Here is a 15099-nt window from a genome sequence, read left to right on the forward strand (position 1 = left end):
GGGCAATATTCTTGAAACAATATTTTGACACACAACCACCTTGTAGGCAGGCAGTAACTTTGTAGTTAGAATTAAAATTGTTTTGGCAGAGGCCCATCTTTGAGGTTTCACAATTACTATTTATCAATAGTTGGAGGCCTGCAGGTTAAGGATTTGCTGGATTACAACTAGTTCTGGTCGCAGAACCACATTAAGGGAGAACCAGCCTCTGATGGGAGGTGAAGCAAATGATTGTGGATTTCTTACTAAACGGTAGGAGGGCTGCTTTTTCCACACACCCTGGCCATTGCTACACTACGTTGTGCGTACCGTGCAGAGTTTTTAGAATTTGAATGATGAATCAACACTATGGACCTGATTATGACCTTGGCGGATGGGATACTCCGCCACAAACATGACAGATATCCTGCCCGCCTTTTTACAAGTTCCATAGGATGTAATGGAACTTGTAATATGGCGGACAGGATATCCATCACATTTATGACAGAGTATCCCATCCGCCAAGGCTCTAAATCTACAAGAGAAGAAAATGTTGCAATTGCCTTACCTTCTGGGGCTTAAGCAGAAGTGCCCCTATCTCTGAGGTGACCACGTTCACAATGGTGTTGATATCATCCTTGAAGCGGTCTGAAAATCGAGTACTCCGAGAATTGTCCTGCTTTTCCACAAGATGGATGTACTGAGCCATGCTTTTGACCTAATTAAATACGAAACAAATAATTACTATAGCAAAATCCCACACAGTCTGCACAGTTCCATCCTTAGAAATGTATTGTATACTGGATTATACAAACATAAGCAAGGGATGCAGTCTTCGAATGCTGGATACATTTGGAAACTGTAAAGACAATCTAAACCAATATACAAACACAGATGTGGAAATAAAAAATAAGGAGATGAAAAGTAAATTAGTGATAAAGTCATAACACCACTGTTCAACTCATGGGTTAACATCTTGTATTACACAACTAATAATTGATCATGCTTTTAAAAAAAACGGAAAAAAAAGTCAAACAAAATTAAAAAGGAGGAAAAGTATGTTGTACCATTATTCTTAGTTGTGGGCAGCTACTGCAAAGAGCCCCTACCTATGCAGTATATTGATGATAGTTATGCTTATATTTTTTTCGTAAGTGTAGGCCTAACGTTACAAGGCAGTCACTCATAAATATTGATGCTGGACTTACAAACAGGAAAGACTCTACTTAACATGACACAGGATTATGACACTGTATTGTAAAGCACTTAAATATGGTTCCCACATACTCTTTATAATTTTACATATTTCTTAGAGTTTGCACTACACTCAATAAGATGTGGAGCAATAAACAACATGAAAAATGTATACCTACCATAAAGCCGAATTGCTAGGGTACATGAAGTCAAATTTAAAGCTTTAAAGAGGGTTCACGCTTAGTATTCAGCAAAAACAATTAATATTCAACAATTCAAAGAAAGCACCATCAATTACAGATGAAACATTTACCTAAAGCATTGCATACACACTAATGTTGTTAAAGGAGGTTGTACCAAAACCAGCGTTAGAGCCAAATGCAGCTTTAGGAGATGGGGATTCTGGGGAGCCTATTTGACTCTGCTCTTCTGAAGAAAGAGTTACAATATCACACACCCTCCGGGATCATTGGAAGGTCAGTGTAAGGTCAGCACTTGCAATGGGCGTTGTAAGCAATCAGGACAGTTCAGGCCCTCATCAACAGTTCAGACCATTATGAAAAACCTGTCCACCTTCCACTCTTCAATTTTGATCTTCTACAGCAAAAATGGCCGAGTGTTGAAATGGTCTCTAGATACAGGTGGAATGCAAGCTTCTTGACAAACACCATGACAGGCTCACACAACTCCCTAGCACCTAGTTGTCACTCTTAGCCATCTTGCAATACTGGTGGTAACCAGCAACTTTTTCCATCCTCCAGGACTGACATACAGTCCTTTCTGACGTGAGCAGAAGAACACACTCTCTCGGGCACACATTACCTCCCATCCAGCCCAGTGAGAAATGTGTCTAAAATGAATGAATCTGATTGTCAAGACAAAACATTTATTAATATTTGATAGTCACTCTGACATCATCTCTATGAAGAGTGGCCACTGTTCAACGCTCCTGTGAGCATATACTTAAAGATTTGTACAACTGTGATCCTGAAGTTCATCATTAGCAACTAGATCCTAGGAATACTAACCAAGCATCTAAAAAGGTGGTCCCTGCAAATTATATTTTATTCTTCTGCAAAACTGCTAATAAATAAAGGTGCTTACTGAAAGCGATAATAACATATCAACCATTAAGATTCCATATCAACCCATGCCCCCACAAAAGCATTGCTTATTTAAGGTGAATAAAAAACAATCGAGAAATCTATTCTTACCTGTCAAACCTGTCAAATAACTGATTACACAACATAGGATCGAAAGATTGTATCCCTACCTGTTAGCACTCAGAAAAGTACAAATGCGCACCTAGCAACGAAATACATTTCTCTGAATTGGTAACAACTTAATCCAATTTCAATCTATTTGCTTATAAGTTTTACATGATATCAGATTATTATCAATTATTTGGTATTTTTTGTGGATACAATAAACGTATTCATCATAGGAGTAAATATATGAGTCGTAAATTTAATACTATTTTTATGAATCTGCCTCCAAATCACCTAAATGTTTATTAGAAAAAAATGACTTAATTCCCGCTGTCCTCAGAATACTCTCCAAGTGTAGTAAATTGTGTTTAAATACATTACAACGTAGCAGCTGACAAAAAACCCTCTTGTACTGAGGGAACAGAAATAAATAGGACAGTTGTTTTTTATATTAAAAAGTGAACATTTTGAAAATGAACTGCCAGGGCTGAGAAAGGGTGAATTACATAGAGCGGGGACTGAGTGAGGCTTGAAGGAGTACTTTGACGTTCTTTTCAAACATCTTATCAAGCATGCAAGCACTTACATTTTATTTATATAACCAAGTTTATTGATTTTAACATTGCACATCATCGTCCACTGGAACTGACAGTTATTTGACATGGTAATCTGACCCAACATGCCATATAAGGCCACATCTGCATATCAGATATACATTTACACGTTTAGTCCATAATGTTCTTAGTTGCGCATTTAAAGCGCTATGTTCAATTTGAGAGCCTTACCAGAAGTTCAAAGAAGAACCATGCATACTTGAAGACGTTTTCCCTCACCATTCCAGTGCTGACCACCATCTGCAGTGCTAACTCTTCATGGAAGAGCTGAGGAAGAAGAATACACAGGGACAACAATCAATTAATTGTGACAAGTGACTACCTCATAATCATGAATTGAATAACAATCTTTCCCCTCTTTATTCTTTCAGTATAACATCAAACATACATATTGCAAATATCTTACTTCCCATTAGGTTTTCCTCATAGTGGCTAATAGAAGAATCTTAATTTATAAAAAAAAAAATATTAACATATAATTCATCTTATGAATATCGTCTACTTTTGATGTTCAGAACACAAAATGGTCCATTAAACTGTATGCTACAACCACATCAGTGAAAAGAGAGTATCTCTTATGTGCACTAATGGCCTTATTCACAAAGGTAAACTCACACTTTGTAGTACGTTTACTATAGTTTTTGCTATTCACAAACCACAAGTGCAATTTTACTACCAGTAAGTTTATGTCTGCAGAGACTCTGCTATGAGTGAGGATTCAAAATCAATTGTAATACAATTACACTCGTATTTTGTGACTACAAATACAGTAGTACATGTACTACAAGGTGTAGGTTTACCCAGTGTGTGGGTCATGTTTTTGAAATATAATACTTATGCCATGCATGACAAGTTGTTGTTTGTTCTAATATTCTCACTTCGTTTAACTTACACTTACCCTTTGTCTCCTTGCACAAAAAGCAGTTTTAGATTACAGTCACACTACACATTGCTTTCTCCTTTTCTTTTGACTGTCACCGAAACATATTCATAACAGAAGTCCCTTCTTAACAAAATCTTCATTTAGGGCCCAGTCACCCTCATCTTCACTTTGGTGCATGGGTCTTCATCCTCCAGCCAGAGGAATTTAGGAAATACACTTCTGCTGTTTGGGAAAGCTGCCCTTGCTGCCATCTTTTGCCACCACAAACAGGTCAATTCAAAATTAAACCCACTTAATACGGGGAGCCATACTTGAGAATTGATAGCACAAAACATCCACTCCAGCATCTGTGGAGTGTCCTACTAAATGTTTGCATTATTTATCCAAATATTTATTTCACATTGCTATGATACTGATGATACTGTTTCTTTGAAAGCAGCTTAAAGCTCTTGATATTTCCCAGTATATGGGTCCAGCTGTAACTTCGTGCTTCCAAACACTGAGCTAGTCAGGTGAAATTGTTTAATATTGTAACACAAAAGGAGAGTCAGGGAGATTGGACTAAAGGATTGAAAGGAATCAACCCATACTAACTCCCTGCATGTAAAGCCAAAAACACAAAAGGGTATGGGGATCACTTGAAATAAGGAGCTCAACCCAAGGGAGATTATCCAAGGGCTCCTAGACCTCAGTAGGTGTGTGAATGGAGTGTGAATGCTGTGGAGTGGTGAAGGGAGGGGGGGAGTGAAGGGGGATTTCCTTTATGGACTAGGTGGTCTCACACACTATATAGTGTCATGCTTCATCATTTGACCACCTAGCCCCACCCAGGTAGGACAATGCCACCTGGGCGGAATCAAACTCACCTTTTTTAGATAGGTGACCCAGTGAGTCCTTTTCCTCACCCTGGTGTCCCATCCGTGCTTTTAATACACCAGCAGACACCATTATTAAAAGTGTAGACTACACACCGGTAACTGCCTAGGTGTTTTTATATTTTTTCCTAGCTTAGCTGGATCCCGCTTATTCCAGATAATACTAATTTGCGCACTCCTTCCCGTTCCTTTAACGGTGAGGTTGAGTCTGCCCAGGTGGGTTATTTCTTGGATCGAGGGATACGCAAAACCAGAAAAATGCATTTTAGTGACCCATTGGAGAGGAAGTGAGGATACACTGGAATTTTATCAAGAAACTTCAGAAACATGCACTTCAAGGTTTGAGAAATTTGCCTGCCTACACAGAGGATTACTTGACATTCACCATGGAGTGCCAGGGACTACATGTACTGACGCAAGAAAGGCAATGTGGAACTTTGGTCCCAGTGCCTTGGAGTGAAGGGGGCAAGAAGTTCATCATTTCCAAGAGCCAGCTGAATATCCACTTGCTTGGTTCAAGCTAACTGTGCTACATTAGACATCCATTGACACTAGCCTCTGTGACCAGAGTGTCAGCCCGCCAGTTTGAGGTATTATTTACAAAGTACCATTGCATTTGCGCGCCTCTGCACTCTCGCCGGTCTGGACATGTACAGATGCACACTGGCACAAGCAGCTGTCACGTCATGCTTTATCATAGAACGCGCACCGCCCTAGTGACTGACACAGAGGATCAGAAAATCTAAATGTGAGTACCAACCACTTGGTTTTGTACACTCCTGCGAGTATCAGTTCCTTCTCAAAGCCACAAAGCACACATGAAGAAATTTTAGGGCAAAGGCTACAATGTGTCAATTTTTCAGGTGGTGAAAGCAGGCGTGGTACTTTAGGAAGCCTGATAAGTTTAGAACCTTCACTGTGAAAAGGAGAAGTACATTTGCCCCAACCTAAGAAACTCATCTCAACATGTATACATGAGCTGGTGCATATTCTGGCTGCTATTGCATAACCGCAGTGGCACATGATAAGTGATGGGTACATTTGTGTTTGCTGCTTGTCATGCATGAATCATTATACCAAAGAACATTTTTATCTGGCAGTGTAAACTTAAACATTGAAAGTCGCACACGCCTCATTAATGCACTGTATGTACCTTTTTATTTGATGGCCTAGGACTCCCAGAAGATGTTGGCAGATCATTTTTGACTTCAATGTAGGAAGACATACGATTGCTGTTCCGATCCGTAACCTGTAAAAGATGTCCAAGTACAAACTCAGTATTGAGTAATAAAAAACGACTGCAGGTGCTCCTTGCTAAAAATGCTGTGATTCAAAACCAGTCACCATTGCTGCCCAACCTTGAGTATTCATCTTGCGGGAGAAGGCTCTGAAATGCCAGTGCCACCAGTTTAAAAACACCATTCCACCCAATAGCCTGAGAAACATACATGACTTCAATTTTGCTTTTGCTTAATGTTTATTCATAAGGAGGAATTTAAACCAGTCACGGTCTTGGTATTTTTTTTTACATTAGCTCTTTCTGGAAATATTTTAGCCCTGTTTCTGCTGCTCCTAAACCTTGGTCTCTAATGTCTTAAACCCCTTCTAAGTGACCGCTACATTCACGGAAAGCCTTCGTACGATCCCTCTGAGGGGATAGATACAGGAGTGACTGATGAGACAAAACAGTTACTGTGCAAAGTGCGTAAGGACACATGGCTATGATGGTGTGTGGCTTTCTGCTACTTGGAGAGTCCTCCATCTTTTCACATGTTCCTGTGTAACAGTCTCTTTCACATTTATCTCTGGGTAAAGGTATACCACATCATTGCAGAGACATCCTCCCCTTTTCTATGTGGGTCTATGTCCATTCCCCTGCCCCTTGCCTGTAAGGTTCTTCCCACCATCCAGTCCAATTCCATTTTTAACTCTCTTGCTTACCGCCTGGCCATCCATTTTTGCCAGTAATCAAAGATATGGGGTCTCTCACTCTCTAATGTGCCGTTCCTCTTCCATTCCCTCATCTGGTGACTGCATCCCCATTGCTCCAGCTGCTAGCAGGGTTCTATCACCTATGTATGACTAGTATCTTCGTCACACTTACTTGGCAAATTTGAATGTGGTGAGTGTGCGCATGGGCAGTGATTGGGATACATACCACATATGAAGCACAGTTGTCACATGTGACCCATTAAGCCCCATCTCACTTTTTATCGAACAGCACATTGTGTTATGGGATATGCAGTTTCAATTTTAATATTGCAAGATTGAGATCAAATACAGGGAGTGCAGAATTATTAGGCAAGTTGTATTTTTGAGGATTAATTTTATTATTGAACAACAACCATGTTCTCAAAGAATCCAAAAAACTCATTAATATCAAAGCTGAATATTTTTGGAAGTAGTTTTTAGTTTGTTTTTAGTTTTAGCTATGTTAGGGGGATATCTGTGTGTGCAGGTGACTATCACTGTGCATAATTATTAGGCAACTTAACAAAAACAAATATATACCCATTTCAATTATTTATTATTACCAGTGAAACCAAAATAACATCTCAACATTCACAAATATACATTTCTGACATTCAAAAACAAAACAAAAACAAATCAGTGACCAATATAGCCACCTTTCTTTGCAAGGACACTCAAAAGCCTGCCATCCATGGATTCTGTCAGTGTTTTGATCTGTTCACCATCAACATTGCGTGCAGCAGCAACCACAGCCTCCCAGACACTGTTCAGAGAGGTGTACTGTTTTCCCTCCTTGTAAATCTCACATTTGATGATGGACCACAGGTTCTCAATGGGGTTCAGATCAGGTGAACAAGGAGGCCATGTCATTAGATTTCCTTCTTTTATACCCTTTCTTGCCAGCCATGCTGTGGAGTACTTGGACGCGTGTGATGGAGCATTGTCCTGCATGAAAATCATGTTTTTCTTGAAGGATGCAGACTTCTTCCTGTACCACTGCTTGAAGAAGGTGTCTTCCAGGAACTGGCAGTAGGACTGGGAGTTGAGCTTGACTCCATCCTCAACCCGAAAAGGCCCCACAAGCTCATCTTTGATGATACCAGCCCGAACCAGTACTCCACCTCCACCTTGCTGGCGTCTGAGTCGGACTAGAGCTCTCTGCCCTTTACCAATCCAGCCACGGGCCCATCCATCTGGCCCATCAAGACTCACTCTCATTTCATCAGTCCATAAAACCTTAGAAAAATCAGTCTTGAGATATTTCTTGGCCCAGTCTTGACGTTTCTGCTTGTGTGTCTTGTTCAGTGGTGGTCGTCTTTCAGCCTTTCTTACCTTGGCCATGTCTATGAGTATTGCACACCTTGTGCTTTTGGGCACTCCAGTGATGTTGCAGCTCTGAAATATGGCCAAACTGGTGGCAAGTGGCATCGGGGCAGCTGCACGCTTGACTTTTCTCAGTTCATGGGCAGTTATTTTGCGCCTTGGTTTTTCCACACGCTTCTTGCGACCCTGTTGACTATTTTGAATGAAACGCTTGATTGTTCGATGATCACACTTCAGAAGCTTTGCAATTTTAAGAGTGCTGCATCCCTCTGCAAGATATCTCACTATTTTTGACTTTTCTGAGCCTGTCAAGGCCTTCTTTTGACCCATTTTGCCAAAGGAAAGGAAGTTGCCTAATAATTATGCACACCTGATATAGGGTGTTGATGTCATTAGACCACACCCCTTCTCATTACAGAGATGCACATCACCTAATATGCTTAATTGGTAGTAGGCTTTCGAGCCTATACAGCTTGGAGTAAGACAACATGCATAAAGAGGATGATGTGGTCAAAATACTCATTTGCCTAATAATTCTGCACTCTCTGTACTACCTGGTGGAAACAGGCCACTGAGCACAAGTGTAGGACTCATTCAATGACTTCTGCCCTTTTAGAAAGGTCTCACCCCAGATTGCACTCCTGTCCCTGCAAAGATCACCATACGTCCATAGCAATCCTCCTTCAGGTGGCACAGGAACATGCAGCTGAGGTGTTCCAAGACCCGTGGTTGGCATAAGCGCATGATTGAAATGTGTGGACTCCAAAATGATTATCGCCTCCTAGTGTGATTGACTCAAATTTCACAGCATGACATGAAGGTATCATCCTGGTGTCCTGGTTGGCTAGATACAGAAGCCTAATTGTGGCTTAAGATGGTTGTGTAGGCTGTAGCTGATACAGGACCACTGCAGGAAGTCTACAAAGAGCAGCTCAGCATCTGCCCAGACTTCACTGTAGGCATCTGTCAAAAGCATACAACAATGGATGGAAGCATAAAGGTGCAGTAACATTGTTCCTTCAGTAATGTCCACAATGCAGTTGTAAAGTTTTTAAGTCGAATTTATTTGTCGTTGGTTCCCATTAAAGAGTGTCAATCAAATTGAAAAACAACCAATCATATTGAAAAACACCCATTATGTTTCGTCTCAAAAGAGCCTTTCTCAAGGTTGTGAATAGATAATAACTAAATTGCTACATATCAATGTGCTAATTTATATTTGGAGGTACATGTTAGCCATAACTACATTACCTTCAATCTAAACCTTTGTTCTTGGATGGGTATTGCTACTGGTTACTTGGAGACAATAGTGATTTTCTGTTTCACATTTACAATTATTCATCAATGATTTGTTGCATGAAATTCACAACTTAGGGGGTTATTCTAACTTTGGAGGAGTGTTAATCCGTCCCAAAAGTGACGGTAAAGTGACGGATATACCACCAGCCGTATTACGAGTTCCATAGGATATAATGGACTCGTAATACGGCTGGTGGTAAATCCGTCACTTTTCCGTCACTTTTGGGACGGATTAACACCTCCTCCAAAGTTAGAATAACCCCCTTAGTGTCTGATTCAGAACTTGGTGGACAGGTTACTCCGTCACAACGTTGATGGATATCCTGTCTGCCAAAATCTAAATCCCATTCTATACTATGGAATTTTGATTTTGGTGGATGGAATATCTGTCACCGTTGTGACAGAGTAACCAGTCTGCCGAGTTCTAAATCAGGCCCTTAGTCTTCAATGTTCACACTAAGGTCATCATGCCAATACGCATCCTCTAAAACACTAATGTTCACTACTCCATCTACCCTCTCTTTTCTACTCTTGGTACCCCGGTCTCCTCTCTAGGGGTACAAATCCACATCTATTATTTGTGTTAGTTTTGTTGCTTACATAATAACCTGATATGTAACACATTATTATCATCAATTCACCACACTGGGAAAGCCTCTTTTGAGGTGAAACACGCGATGGCTGTTTTTTGCTGAGACTGATTGTTTTTTATATGATTGACACAAATTAGTGGCTGTTTTCAATATGATGGACACCCATCAATGTAGACCTGTGGCAACAACACATATATTTGACATAAAAACTTTACAACTGCTTAGTGGACATTATGTAAGGAACTATTCCAATATTATTGCACCATTGTGCTCCCACCTATTGTATTGTATGTATATGTTCAGTAACAGGTGTGGAGACACTGCTGAGCCATTTATAAGGGTCCCATTTGCATGTAACTTTGTAACAATATTTGAGGAGGACAGGCCATTGCTATACATATATTAATGCTGTACACAGTCACCTCATCAAGTTCACCCTGATGTGTTACTTCCAGCTCAACATTTCCTCGTCATTAGCCCGACCTAATCAAATTAAGGAAAATAAGGCAAGTTTACCTTTAGGGAAAGAGTAAAGGTAAGGACAACTGTGAGGGTTAGGTTTACATTGAAGGTTTAAAAGTAGGATTAGGTGAAGGTCAGATATACAATTACACTCCACTGTAACAAAAGGTTTAAGGTTAGGGAAAGGGTACTAGCAGTAGGTTTAGAGTTCAGGTGATGGGATAATAAATGCGATGAGGTATCATTATTGACGTAACTATGTTTTTAACATTAAATATATAATGCAGAGATAATGGTCCATGAGGTAATGAAGAAGTAGTGATATACAGAGTAGTGGAAACTCCCATCAGGAGATTGATTCAAGATTTATATGGGAAATATGATACATGCTTGAATAGTTGAGGAGTAAGTACTTAGGAAATTGCTCAGTGGGCAATACTGAAGCAGCAAGTCCAAGGCACAAATCACAGTTTTCTGAGGCTGATACAAACTTGCGCTACATATCAATGGATGAACAAAGATAAACATGATCCTTTGACCCTAGGGTTTTTTGCATTAGTCATGTGTTTCCTAGCTAGAGATGATTTTGAAAGGTCTATTTCTTCTCCAGCTGCCTTGTTAATTTCTGCCTCTCTCACCACACACACAGACACACACACACAAACATGCACACATCGCTTGCAGACTGACCCTACCTTCATTCATGTATGCCGATAAATCTCTATGAACCACCATAATATCACTCACCATTGAAGCTGTGATGTTTCTGACTTCCTCATCAGTGGTGCTCTGCGTTCCTGCCAGGTCTGGATTACTGCTGCTCAATAACCTCGACTGCAAGAGCCTGGTGCCCACATTGGAAGCAGACGAGCGGCCAACTGTGTAATATCGAGACTCCGGAAAACAGACACCAGCTGCTGCACCTGCCCCAAAACAGTACACTTAGATACAACAATGATTTGGATGGCTTAGATTGGAGACACTGAGCACAATTAACCTGTATGAGATAGCAAACGATTTATACTAGGTAAGTGCTTCCTGCAATAATTACTCCTTGTAGGTTGCAGTCTCTCTGCTGCAATAACCAATTTACAAATACAAACCAAAGTCACAATGTAATCTATTAGAACGTTTAGTGACATATTGGTGGTGTTTCTAGAAATAAATATTTCTTTCTTCAAGTGCATCAAAATGGTTTACTGTTTCAAAGCAATTTATAAGTGTACAGCTATGTTACAGGACTCTCTGGTCATGCTGAGCTTACACTCGGTGGGGGTGAGGCACTTCATTCATGCTAGTCACCTGAGCTTATACATGGAGGAGCCCAAGGGAATGGTGAAGACCTAATGAGCAAAAAGCAGTTCGGAAATGCTACACCCAGGAACCATGTATGCGTATTGAAATGGAGGGCTTAAAGGGGCAAAGACACAGAAATCCCTTTCAAAACCTTATCAAGGATTGCCAGGTTTCCAGGAAACACGTAGTGCATTCGGTAGTTTTGACTGAACTTTGAACCAGACCACTTTTAATCACCATAGGCGTGCTAATTTAAGCTAACTAAATAATACAGACTTTTCACTGGAAGGACAATCCCTTCCTGATTGCACCAAGTTTCGAGCCGCTATCCCCTTCCGGACGACCTCCAGCTGACAAATTAACCATGGACTATGTTTGCCGCTGCCGAGGCTTGTCTGTCACCAGCCTAGTAACTAGCGACTTCTCGAACATCGCAGACTCCAGAGCAGCTCCTCAGCATAGTGACTGACTTTAGCAACAACCTCACTCCTGAGAATCTGCATCCTAAAGGAGGTGACTTCGAAAGGAGCAGCAAAGTATCTTTGGCACAACCAGTCCCTGTGATTGACAGATGTAAGGCAGTTTCTGCTCCCGGGTCACCGGATGTGGTGCATACGTTCCAGCTGTGGAATCCATGTCCTGGGGCCCCAAAGGCCTCTACTTTCCAAGCGTAGAGTGTGAGTCCACCCTGAAGTGTGCTTTTCTCAAGTGCTGCAATTTGATAGTGCCTGCGGATCCCGTCAGCACCAAGGACAGCCAGAGCACCTCTGCACCTGGACACCCTGGACAAGGTAACTAGAAACTGACTGTTGAGACTTGGTCTAGGAACCCGCAAAACCTTAACTCCAAGTGGGTTCCTTGGAGTTCACCCTAAAAGTGATTGATTGCACACTGTGATTTTCCCCATTGACATTAATAGGAGTCGTTAGACGATAAAAAGTACTCAATTTTTCAACTTTTCAGCTTTAAAAATTCACTGTTGTATGTAAGATAAAAAGATTGTCTTGGTGCCTAAAATAAGAAAAAACTGCTTTATTTTTCTAAATTGGTGTTGGATTTCTTTTGAGTCGTGTCATTTACTTATAGTCCATGGTGGGTGGTGTGAAATGCTTTACACATGTTCCTCTAAGTAGCCTGGTCTGCTCTTTGCCCTACCACCAGGACTGAGCTAAGGTTAACTATTGTGAACCTTGAGGTCCACTTCTGGGTAACGTTATAGTACTACATGGTAAGACTCCCCAGTCATTCCACATAATACTGCCACCTTGCTACACACCAGAAACCATATTATATAATACATGGTACCCCTTCTGTATTTTTATATCACATATTTATTTCAGGGCAGTTATGTGGAAAAAACATTTTTTTCAAAGTGGAGCTAACAATGAGCACTGGAGGAAATTAAACCTTTAGGATTTGTTTACCTTTTTTAAATGGACTGTTACTAAAATAATGTGCAAACGTGATGATAAATAGGTTTAGACAATTCTGTGGCTGCAGTATTTATTGCATAATTATATATTTACTTAATTTGTCACAGAATTTGCAAAATTTGCAGTTTTCACCAAAATGTTCTTTCTATCTGAAATGGATAAAAATACTACTGACAGAGAGTGTTGCATAATTTAGATAACCATGCTCCGTAATTTAGTCCTTCATGTTGCATAATTTTAGTAGCTTTGCAATGTTAAAGTTAGAGTAGTTTGGGGGTTGTCATTATGATGATGAAATCCGTATTTCACAGGCAAAACTTGTATTACTATATGTATATGTACATCTGTGTAGAATAAGCGAAGGGGATTGCTGTCCATTGACAGGCAGATTTGCTGTAAGTAGCAGTCACATCAAAGAATCTGAGGCTAGTGTGGTATGGTGCACCTTCCAAATCCCCAAATAAATAAACACATGTATAAATGCACATATGTGTAAATAACTATTTAAAGAATTACCTAAATAAAATATTGAGCATTTGATCTCTTAAAAGCGGGTTACAGATTTAATTTGTTCTGACGTTTGGATGAATGACAAAGAGTTTATCAATATTCGGCTTCTCATAATCCATGGCTATAATATGTGTGGAACCAGACACATTTACATACACAAATTATATATTGCTCCCTACATGCACCTTTAATAGATTAAGACCTAGGCAGCTTTCAGTCTCTTTAAATCAAACGAGTCAGAACACCATGTTCTGTTAGCAACACAGCGTCATTTACAGAACAAACATATATTTCTATATCTCTTTTATCAAGTGAAGAAGCGGTGCTGTATGTTCGGCCACTGAAGTGCACCAATACAGATAGGGGTCTAGGGATGCGTCACATGGCTGGTAACAATACCTGCTTTGCACAAGTCCTTGTTCACTTCTGGGAGGCGGAATACATAGTAAACGTAAGACGCCAAGAGGCAGCTCCTTCCTTGATGGTCTTTGCTCAAATCTTTTCTGGTGTTGAGGCTGTTTACTATGGACACCACGGATTCAAAAGCATACTGGGAGAAATTGGCTGAAAACAAATCAGAAAACATCAGTATTTTAATGGTTATAACAGGTAGAGTTGGACTTCTTTAAATTGAATAAAGTATTGTAAGAATGGCCGGTTCTATTAAAAACAAGATGAATACTTGAAATTACAATAAACAGCACATTGCTGTTTTCAGAATGTCACAACTTTTTCTTAATTCAAGTTCAATTACTATTTAAACTATATGAACTATTTAAAATATATAGAATTAGAGATGGGTTACTGTAAATGACGGGGATGTTTTTCACCAAATGTCTGCATGATATCGAAGAACGAAGCTTGAGTTGTCTATGATGTCACCAACAGCCCGAGATGAAAAACATCACTGTAACTCAGAGTTACCCATCTATAATTTCATGTTATATATGGCCCCAAAATCTTTTGCCCCTGCTTATACTGCTAGGCTGAGGTAAAGGAGTAATGGGGAAGCCATACATAATATGACTACTCCTATCGGTCTGAAATGTGAATAAAATACCTTACAAGCCACCCTTAACCAATCCCCACCACCTTGCCTGCCTTCCTACACCCCCTTCAGCTTCTGTTCTTCTGGTTTAAGTGAAGACAGACAAGAAGCACTCTGCTGAAAGGCTCTCAAAGCGCTCTGTCAGGCTGGCCTGGAAGGCCCTTACAATGTAGAAACAGTGGGTAAAGGAGTGAATTACCAAATTTAGAATGTGTTGTGAATGACTAAGGCTTGCTATCGAAGCTGTGCATAAAAAGGAAATGAATCACCTGAAATACGTCTATTACTACCGACCTTTAGAGTCTCTTTCCTTCTCTCTTCCTTAACCTTGGGAATACCTCAATGACTACTGCCCTTTACAGCATTGTGTTTTCCTTGACATCTTCAACCAACTTCTAGCTGACATAACAA

At 40.2% G+C, this 15099-nt stretch overlaps 1 protein-coding gene across 2 annotated transcripts in view; it reads right to left on the reverse strand.

The window, feature by feature from the left end:
- Nucleotides 1-15099, reverse strand: part of DOCK8 (dedicator of cytokinesis 8) — a 709540-nt gene that overhangs the window by 168691 nt on the left and 525750 nt on the right. For both annotated transcript variants that reach the window (XM_069228642.1, XM_069228651.1), the window contains 5 exons: nt 14040-14204; nt 11149-11324; nt 5907-6002; nt 3167-3262; nt 548-697 (listed from right to left, as the gene is read on the reverse strand). In XM_069228642.1, the coding sequence (XP_069084743.1) occupies nt 548-697; nt 3167-3262; nt 5907-6002; nt 11149-11324; nt 14040-14204 (683 nt within the window). The remainder of the gene's footprint in view (nt 1-547; nt 698-3166; nt 3263-5906; nt 6003-11148; nt 11325-14039; nt 14205-15099) is intronic.

The sequence above is a fragment of the Pleurodeles waltl genome, chromosome 1_1 (genome assembly GCF_031143425.1).
Source record: "Pleurodeles waltl isolate 20211129_DDA chromosome 1_1, aPleWal1.hap1.20221129, whole genome shotgun sequence".
Taxonomy (NCBI): domain Eukaryota; kingdom Metazoa; phylum Chordata; class Amphibia; order Caudata; family Salamandridae; genus Pleurodeles; species Pleurodeles waltl.